We start from the raw sequence: 10179 nt of genomic DNA, 5'->3' as shown, positions 1-10179 counted from the left end.
TCATTTGTTGGAATGCAAAAGTACTGGATTATTATCTTTTCTCACTGGTTGTTTAAGGCTTACTTCGCTTCCAGAAGAGATGATTGGCAAACTATTATCCATGTGGTATCTGATAAGGTGGCCAACATTATCAAATACATGATCCTTGGTCCTCACCTTGAAAAGGAAATACAAATGTATTTAGGGTAAATGATAATGGTTCTCCTGAAAGGCATAAACAATCACAGGGTTAAAAACAGACATATCCTTGGAATGAGGTAACTGCTGAATAAAGAAAAGTAAAGGTACTTTTCAATTCTGCATCCCTTAGTAAACAATTTTCTCATTCCCAATTACCTTTTTTTAATTTACTTTTTTAAAGATTTTTTTTGTTTGATGTGGACCATTTTTAAAGTCTTTATTGAATTTGTTACAATATTGCTTCTGTTTTATATTTCCTTTTTTTTTTTTTTTGGCCCCAAGGCATGTGGAATCTTAGCTCTCTGACCAGGGATCGAACCCACACCCGCCTGCATTGGAAGGCAAAGTCTTAACCACTGGACCACCAGGAAAGTACCCTCAATTACCTTTTATTGGAGTATAATTGCTTTACAATGGTGTGTTAGTTTATGCTGTATAACAAAGTGAATCAGTTATACATATACATATATCCCCATATCTCCTCCCTCTTGTGTCTCCCTCCCACCCTCCCTATCCCACCCCTCTAGGTGGTCACAGAGCACCGAGCTGATCTCCCTGTGCTATGTGGCTACTTTCCACTAGCTATCTATTTTACATTTGGTAGTGTATATATATCCATGCCACTCTCTCACTTCGTCCCAGCTTACCCTTCCCCCCGCCATGTCCTCAAGTCCATTCTCTACGTCTGCATCTTTATTCCTGTCCAAGGTTCTTCAGAACCATTTTCTTTTTAGATTCCATATATATGTGCTATCCTATGGTATTTGTTTTTCTCTTTCTGACTTACTTCACTCTGTATGACAGTCTCTAGGTCCATCTACCTCACTACGAATAACTCAATTTCGTTTCTTTTTATGGCTCAGTAATATTCCATTGTATATAGGGCTTCCCTGGTGGCACAGTGGTTGAGAGTCCGCCTGCTGATGCTGGGGACACGGGTTCGTGTCCCGGTCCAGGAGGATCCCACATGCCGCGGAGCGGCTGGGCCCGTGAGCCATGGCTGCTGAGCCTGTGTGTCCGGAGCCTGTGCTCCGCAACGGGAGAGGCCACAACAGTGAGAGGCCCGCATACCGCAAAAAAAAAAAAAAAAGAATATTCCATTGTATATATCTGCCACATCTTCTTTATCTTATCCATTCATCTGTCGATGGACACTTAGATTGCTTCCATGTCCTGGCTATTATAAATAGAGCTCCAACAAACATTGTGGTACATGACTCTTTTTAAATTATGGTTTTCTCAGGGTATATGCCCAGTAGTGGAATTGCTGGGTCATATGGTAGCTCTATTTTTAGTTTTTTAAGGCCTCCATACTGTTCTGCATAGTGGCTGTATCAATTTACATTCCCACCAATAGAGCAACAGGATTCCCTTTTCTCCACACCCTCTCCAGCATTTATTGTTTGTAGATTTTTTGATGATGGCCATTCTGACCAGTGTGAGGTGATACCTCATTGTAGTCTTGATTTACATTTCTCTAATGATTAGTGATGTTGAACATCCTTACATGTGTTTGTTGGCAATCTGTATATCTTCTTTGGAGAAATGTCTATTTAGGTCTTCTGCCCATTTTTGGATTGGGTTTTTTTTTTTTTTTGATATTGAGCTGCATGAGCTGCTTGTATATTTTGGAGATTATCCTTTGTCAATTGCTTCATTTGCAAATATTTTCTCCCATTCTGAGGGTTGTCTTTTCATCTTGTTTATGGTTTCCTTTGCTGTGCAAAAGCTTTTAACTTTCATTAGGTCCCATTTGTTTATTTTTGTTTTTATTTCCATTTATCTAGGATGTGGGTCAGAAACAATCCTGCTGTGTTTTATATCACAGAGTGTTCTGCCTATGTGTTCCTCTAAGAGTTTTATAGTGTCTGGCCTTACATTTAGGTCTGTAATCCATTTTGAGTTTATTTTTGTGTATGCTGTTAGGGAGTGTTGTAATTTCATTATTTTACATGTAGCGGTCCAGTTTTCCCAGCACCACTTATTGAAGAGGTTGTCTTTTCTCCTTTGTATATTCTTACCTCCTTTATCAAAGATAAGGTGACCATATGTGCATGGTTTTATCTCTGGGCTTTCTATCCTCTTCCATTGATCTATATTTCTGTTTTTGTGCCAGTACCATACTGTCTTGATTACTGTAACTTTGTAGTATAGTCTGAAGTCAGGGAGCCTGATTCCTACAGCTCCATTTTTCTTTCTCAAGATTGCTTTGGCTATGTGGGGTCTTTTGTGTTTCCATACAAATTGTGAAATTTTTTGTTCTAGTTCTGTGAAAAATGCCATTGGTAGTTTGAGAGAGATTGACGTGAATCCGTAGATTGCTTTCAGTAGTATACTCATTTTCACAATGTTGATTCTTCCAATCCAAGAACATGGTATACCTCTCCATCTGTTTGTATCATCTTTAATTTCTTTCATCAGTGTCTTATAGTTTTCTGCACACAGGTCTTTTGTCTCCTTTGGTAGGTTTATTCCTAGGTATTTTACTCATTTTGCTGCAATGGTAAATGGAAGTGTTTCCTTAATTTCTCTTCCTGATTTTTCATCATTAGTGTATAGGGATGCAAGAGATGTCTGTGCATTAATTTTGTATCCTGCTACTCTACCGAATTCATTGATTAGGTCTAGTGGTTTTCTGGTAGCATCTTTAGGATTCTCTATGGATTGTGTCATGTCATCTGCAAACAGTGACAGTTTTACTTCTTTTCTGATTTGGATTCCTTTTATTTCTTTTTCTTTGATTGCTGTGGCTAAAACTTCCAAAACTATGTTGAATAATAGTGGTGAGAGTGGACAACCTTGTCTTGTTCCTGATCTTAGAGGAAATGGTTTCAGTTTTTCACCATTGAGAATGATGTTGGCTGTGGGTTTGTCATATATGGCCTTTATTATGTTGAGGTAAGTTCCCCCTATGCCTACTCTCTGGAAGGTTTTTATCATAAATGGGTGTTGAATTTTGTTCAAAATCTTTTTCTGCATCTATTGAGATGATCATATGGTTTTTCTCCTTCAATTTCTTAATATGGTTTATAAGATTGATTGATTTGTGTATATTGAAGAATGCTTGCATCTCTGGGATAAATCCCACTTGATCATGGTGTATGATCCTTTTAATGTGCTGTTGGATTCTGTGTGCTAGTATTTTGTTGAGGATTTTTGCATCTATGTTCATCAGTGATATTGGTCTGTAGTTTTCTTTTTCTGTGACATCTTTGTCTGGTTTTGGTATCAGGGTGATGGTGGCCTCATAGAATGAGTTTGGGAGTGTTCCTCCCTCTGCAATTTTTTGGAAGAGTTTGAGAAGGATAGGTGTTAGCTCTTCTCTAAATGTTTGATAGAATTCACCTGTGAAGCCAACTGGTCCTGGGCTTTTGTTTGTTGGAAGATTTTTAATCACAGTCTCAATTTCAGTGCTTGTGATTGGTCTGTTTATATTTTCTATGTCTTCCTGGTGCAGTCTCAGAAGGCTGTGCTTTTCTAAGAATTTGTGCATTACTTCCAGGTTGTCCATTTTATTGGCATAGAGTTGCTTGTAGTAATCTCTTGCGATCCTTTGTATTTCTCCAGTGTCAGCTGTTACTTCTCCTTTTTCATTTCTAATTCTATTGATTTGAGTGTTCTTCCTTTTTTTCTTGACGAGTCTGGCTAATGGTTTATCAATTTTGTTTATCTTCTCAAAGAACCACCTTTTAGTGTTATTGATCTTTGCTATCGTTTCCTTCATTTCTTTTTCATTTATTTCTGATCTGATCTTTATGATTTCTTTCCTTCTGCTAACTTTGGGGTTTTTTTGTTCTTCTCTAATTACTTTAGGTGTAAGATTAGGTTGTTTATTTGAGACGTTTCATTTTCCTTGAGGTAGGTTGCATTGCTATAAAATTCCCTCTTAGAACTGCTTTTGCTGCATCCCATAGGTTTTGGGTCATTGCGTTTTCACTGTCATTTGTTTCTAGGTATTTTTTGATTTCCTCTTTGACTTCTTCAGTGTTCTCTTGGTTATTTAGTAGTGTATTGTTTAGCCTCCATGTGTTTGCATTCTTTACAGATTTTTTTCCTGTAATTGATATCTAGTCTCATAGCGTTGTGGTCGCAGAAGATACCTAATACAGTTTCAATTTTCTTAAATTTACTGTGGCTTGATTTGTGACCCACGATATGATCTATCCTGGAAAATGTTCCATGAGTACTTGAGAAGAAAGTGTATTCTGTTGTTTTTGGATGGAATGACCTATAAATATCAATTAAGTCCATCTTGTTTAATGTATCATTTAAAACTTGTGTTTCCTTATTTATTTTCATTTTGGATGAACTGCCCATTGGTGAAAGTGGGGTGTTAAAGTCCCCTACTATGACTGTGTTGCTGTCAATTTCCCATTTTATGGCTGTTAGCATTTGCCTTATGTATTGAGGTGCTCCTATGTTGGGTGCATAAGTATTTATAATTGTTGTTTCATCTTGGATTGATCCCTTGATCATTATGTAGTGTCCTTCTTTGTCTCTTGTAATAGTCTTTATTTTAAAGTCTATTTTGTTTGATAGGAAAAATGCTACTCCAGCTTTCTTATGATTTACAATTTGCATGGAATATCTTTTTCCTTCCCCTCACTTTCAATCTGTATGTGTCCCTAGGTCTGAAGTGGGTCTCGTGTAGACAGCAAATATAGAGGTGTTGTTTTTGTATCCATTCAGCCAGTCTATGTCTTTTGGTTGGAGCATTTAATCCATTTACATTTAAGGTAATTATCAATATGTATGTTCCTATGACCATTTTCTTAATTGTTTTGGGTTTGTTATTGTAGGTCTTTTCCTTCCCTTGTGTCTCCTGCCTAGAGAAATTCCTTTAGCATCTGTAGTAAAGCTGGTTTGGTGGTGCTGAACTCTCCTAGCTTTTGCTTGTCTGTAAGTTTTTTTTTTTTTTTTGCAGTACATGGGCCTCTCACTGCCGTGGCCTCTCCCGTCGCGGAGCACAGGCTCCGGACGCGCAGGCTCAGCAGCCATGGCTCACGGGCCCAGCCGCTCCGCTGCATGTGGGATCTTCCCAGACCGGGGCAAGAACCCGTGTCCCCTGCATCGGCAGGTGGACTCTCAACCACTGTGCCACCAGGGAAGCCCTGTAAAAGTTTTAATTTCTCCGTTGAATCTGAATGAGATCCTTGCTGGGTAATCTTGGTTGTAGGTTTTTCCCTTTCATCACTTTAAACATGTCCTGCCACTCCCTTCTGGCTTGCAGAGTTTCTGCTGAAAGATCAGCTGTTAACCTTATGGGGATTCCCTTGTATGTTATTTGTTGCTTTTCCCTTTCTTTCAATATTTTTTCTTTGTATTTAATTTTTGATAGTTTGATTAATATGTGTCTTGGCATGCTAGTCCTTGGATTTTTCCTGTATTGGACTGTCTGTGCTTCCTGGACTTGATTGACTATTTCCTTTCCCATATTAGGGAAGTTTTCAACTATAATCTCTTCAAATATTTTCTTAGTCCCTTTCTTTTTCTCTTCTTCTGGGACCCCTATAGTTCGAATGTTGGTGCATTTAATGTTGCCCCAGAGGTCTCTGAGACTGTCCTCAATTCTTTTCATTCTTTTTTCTTTATTCTGCTCTGTGGTAGTTACTTGCATTATTGTATCTTCCAGGTCATTTATCCATTCATCTGCCTCAGTTATTCTGCTATTGATTCCTTCTAGAGAATCGTTAATTTCATTTATTGTGTTGTTCATCATTGTTTGTTTGCTCTTTAGTTCTTCTAAGTCCTTGTTTAACCATTCTTATAGTTTCTCCATTCTATTTCCAAGATTTTGGATCTTTACTTTTACTATCATTACTCTGATTTCTTTTTCAGGTAGACTGCTTATTTCCTCTTCATTTGTTAGGTCTGGTGGGTTTTTACCTTGCTCCTTCATCTGTTGTGTGTTTCCCTGTCTTCTCATTTTGCTTAACTTATTGTGTTTGGGGTCTCCTTTTCACAGGCTGTAGGTTCGTAGTTCCCATTTTTGGTATCTGTCCCCAGTGGATAAGGCTGGTTCATTGGGTTGTGTAGGCTTCCTGGTGGAGGAGACTGCTGCCTGTGTTCTGGTGGATGAGGCTGGACCTTGTCTTTCTGGTGGGCAGGACCACATCCGGTGGTGTGTTTTGGGGTGTCTGTGAACATATGATTTTAGGCAGTCTGTCTGCTAATGGGTGGAGTTATGTTCCTGTCTTGCTAATTGTTTGGCATGTGGTATCCAGCACTGGAGCTTGCTGGTCGTTCAGTGGAGGTGGGTCTTAGCTTTGAGACGGAGAGCTCTGGGAGAGCTCTCGCCAGTTGATATTACATGGGGCCAGGAGGTCTCTGGTGGACCAATGTCTTGAACTTGGCTCCCCCACCTCAGAGGCTCAGGCCTGATACCTGGCCAGAGCACCAAGACCCTGTCAGCCACAAGGCTCAGAAAAAAAGAGAGAAAAAATAAATAAATAAATAAAATAAAATTTTTTAAATAAAAAATAAATATTATTAAAATAAAAACACTAAAAAGTAATTTAAAAAATAAAAATAAATTTTAAAAAAAGAAAGAAGAGAGCAACCAAACTAATAAACAAATCCACCAATGATAACAAGTGTTAAAAACTATACTAAAAAAAAAAAAAAAATGGACAGACAGACCCTAGGAGAAATGGTAAAAGCAAACCTATACGGACAAAATCACACAAAGAAGACTAAACATTCACACTTACAAAAAGAGAATAAGGAAAATATATATATTTTTTTTTTTTAAAAAAGGAAGAGAGCTACCAAATCAGTAAACAAATCTACCAATGATAATAAGCTCTAAATACTAAACTAAAATAAACATAAAAGCAGAAACAAATTCGGTGCAGAAAGCAAACCCCAAGTCTACAGTTGCTCCCAAAGTCCACTGCCTCAATTTTGGGATGGTTCATTGTCTATTCAGGTATTCCACAGATGCAGGGTACATGAAGCTGATTGTTGAGACTTAATCCCCTGCTCCTGAGGCTGCTGGGAGAGATTTTCCTTTCTCTTCTTTGTTCGTACAGCTCCTGGGTTCAGCTGTGGATTTGGCCTTGCATCTTCATGTAGGTCGCCCTCTGGTTTCTGCTCTTCACCCAAACAGGAGGCAGTTAAAGAAGTGGCTAATTAGGGGCCTCTGGCTCACTCAGGCCAGGTGGAGGGAGGGGTATGGAATGTGGGGCAAGCCTGTGGTGGCAGAGGCCAGCATGACGTTGCAACAGCCTGAGGTGCACCATGTGTTCTCCTGGGGAAGTTGTCCGTGGATCATGGGACCCTGGTAGTGGCGGGCTGCAGAGGCTCGTGGGAGGGGAGGTGTGGATAGTAGCCTGTGCTTGCACACAGGCTTCTTGGTGGCTGCAGCAGCAGCCTTAGCATTTCATGGGCATCTCTGTTGTCCATGCTGATAGCTGTGTCTCCTGCCTGTCTCCAGAGCTCATTTAGGTGGTGCTCTGAATCCCCTCTCCTCATGCACCCCAAAACAATGGTCTCTTGCCTCTTAGGCATTCCAGACTTTTTCCTGGACTCCCTCCTGGCTAGCTGTGGCGCACTAGCCCCCTTCAGGTTGTGTTCACTCAGCCAACCCCAGTCCTCTCCCTGGGATGACCTCCGAAGCCCAAGCCTCAGCTCCCAGCCCCCACCCGCCCCGGCGGGTGAGCAGACAAGCCTCTCAGGCTGGTGAGTGCTGGTCAGCACGGATCCTCTGTGCAGGAATCTTTCCGCTTTGCCCTCTACAACCCTGTTGGTGCGCTCTCCTCCATGGCTCCAAAGCTTCCCCCCAACCCACTCCCCATCTCCTCCAGTGAAGGGGCTTCCTAGTGTGTGGAAACTTCTCCTCCTTCACAGCTCCCTCCCAAGGTGTAGGTCCCATCCCTATTCTTTTGTCTCTGATTTTTCTTTTTTCTTTTGCCCTACCAAGGTACATGGGGAGTTTCTTGTTTTGGGGAAGTCTGAGGTCTTCTGCCAGCATTCAGTAGGTGTTCTGTAGGAGTTGTTCCACATGCAGATGTATTTTTGATGTATTTGTGGGAAGGAAGGTGAGGTCCACGTCTTACTTCTCTGCCATCTTTAAGGTCCCCCCCCACCATTATCTTTTTAAAGCAACTGTCATTCCCAGTTAGGAAAATGGTAAACAATGTCAACCAATCCAAATTTGCAAGCAAGCTTTTTGCCATGTTACTTTTTGATACATTCTATCATATATATTCCTATAAATATTTTGCCTCATAAAAGTATGACCACCTCTGCTCTCTTTTGGTTATTATTTGCATGTAATATCTTTTTTCATCCTTTCACTTTCAGCCTATGTGTGTCCTTAAATCTAAAGTGAGCATCCTATAAATAGCATACATATAGTTGGATCTTGTCCATTTAGCTCTCCATCCAGTTATTCTGTGTCTTTTGTTTGGGAAGTTTAATCCATTTACATTTAAAGTAATTATTTATAGAGAAGAACTTGCTATTACTATTTTGATAATAGTTTTTTGTCCAGGATCATTTTTGTCTACAGGTATCCTCTGCTCTAGCCATACCTCTTTTATTTGATTTAATACCATTCTACTGCTCTGTTTGCTCCTGTGATTCCTTCCCTATGCTCCAAATGTCTCCCTTTAAAACTTTTGCCCTCTTTCAAGGTTCCTCTTACACGTCAGACCCTGCAAGAAGCCTTTTCAGTTTGCCTCATTCGGAGCACCCCCTTCTATCCTGAGAAACACCATAATGCTTTGGTTGAGCCATTCTTATGTTATTCATCCATAATTATTTAAGCATCTGTCTTATGAAATTATAAGCCCCCTGAGAGCAAGGACTCTGTATGTGATACTGATCAATAGTTAACTATGAATCCCTGTACTTCCATGTAGGAGGTATTTATTTAACTCACTGAATTGCTCTGAGAAGGGCAGAAAGAGGCTGTCCTCTAAGTGATCCTCTAGTGTGGCTCCCACTCAAACCCCTCCACTAGCCTCTATTTACCACTTCCTGCTCTAGCTGGAGGGTTCAAGAAAAAGTAAACCCTTAACCTTAAACACTCTGCAGTATCAGGCTTTAGACCTATCATTCAGAGTAACCTGAATCACAAGATCCTGTGAAACTCTAATGGGGGTCAATAATACCTTGCCTTCGGGATCCACCAGGAGAAGATGTTTTGCCTGGCCTCCCTGTAGCCCACTCAGCACATACTGGCCAGGAGATGTTGCACTCTCTCGAACCAAAAAGTCCCCATCCTTTACCAAGAGGCTCTCTGCTGCTTTCCTGCTCAGCTTGCCGTGGTAGCAGTCTTCATTCCGCAGCTGCTGCTTAATGTGTGGCAAAGAATGTGAGCTGGCAGGCTGGGCTGTGGCACCTGGTTGAACTGTTTCTGGTGCCTCTGAAATCAAAATACAAAAAGAGACAACACCAAGTTACCTCCTCAGCCATCCTTTCGTTCATTCATTCACTCACTCACCAAATATAATTTGAGGACCTACTGTGTGCCAGGCACTCTTTAAATAGTGCTATTTCTGGAACAAATGGGGTTTTTGTTTCTATAACTTCCAACAGTCTCTAATTTAATGGTAGATCCAAACATTGCCTTTGGCTTCTGTTACCAGGAAAGGCTTGCCCAGGTGCAGGAGTTTTCCTTTCAAATGAGAAATGGAACTGACCCATAAGAACTGCTTTCATAAGTGCAGAGAGAGTCTCTTTATGTCCCATGGGCTGTATGTTAAAGAGAAAGAGGTTTATGCTGTACCTGGACTATAGATAACTTCTAAAACAGTCTCAAATGCTTTGAAAATGCCTATAGTAACTTTGGGCTATGCCCACTTTTTAATATTTAGCTTTTTATTTTAAACCAAATTACTGATGTGCTTCAGAGATGCTTCTGTCCATCAACTTTAAAGCCATGCTGAAGCTTACAGCATTCCTAGTAAATGACCACTTTGCTGTTTGTGTAATTCCCCTGCCTGGACAAAGCAGAATTGATCAAGTAGAAGAAGGTAATCATCAGGGAGGCAT

General features: G+C 40.3%; 1 protein-coding gene across 1 annotated transcript in view; it reads right to left on the bottom strand.

Annotated features, from left to right (window-relative positions):
- Positions 1–10179, bottom strand: part of SHC4 (SHC adaptor protein 4) — a gene marked incomplete at its 3' end in the record, with an annotated part of 125879 nt that continues 115700 nt past the window's right edge. The window contains exons 11-12 of the mRNA XM_079701402.1: positions 9297–9550; positions 1–156 (exon numbers count right to left, since the gene is read on the bottom strand). Coding sequence (XP_079557528.1) covers positions 1–156; positions 9297–9550 — 410 coding nt within the window. The remainder of the gene's footprint in view (positions 157–9296; positions 9551–10179) is intronic.

This window comes from Hyperoodon ampullatus (assembly GCF_949752795.1).
Source record: "Hyperoodon ampullatus genome assembly, chromosome: 3".
Classification (NCBI taxonomy): domain Eukaryota; kingdom Metazoa; phylum Chordata; class Mammalia; order Artiodactyla; family Ziphiidae; genus Hyperoodon; species Hyperoodon ampullatus.
This window is presented reverse-complemented; position numbering and strand designations above follow the sequence as displayed.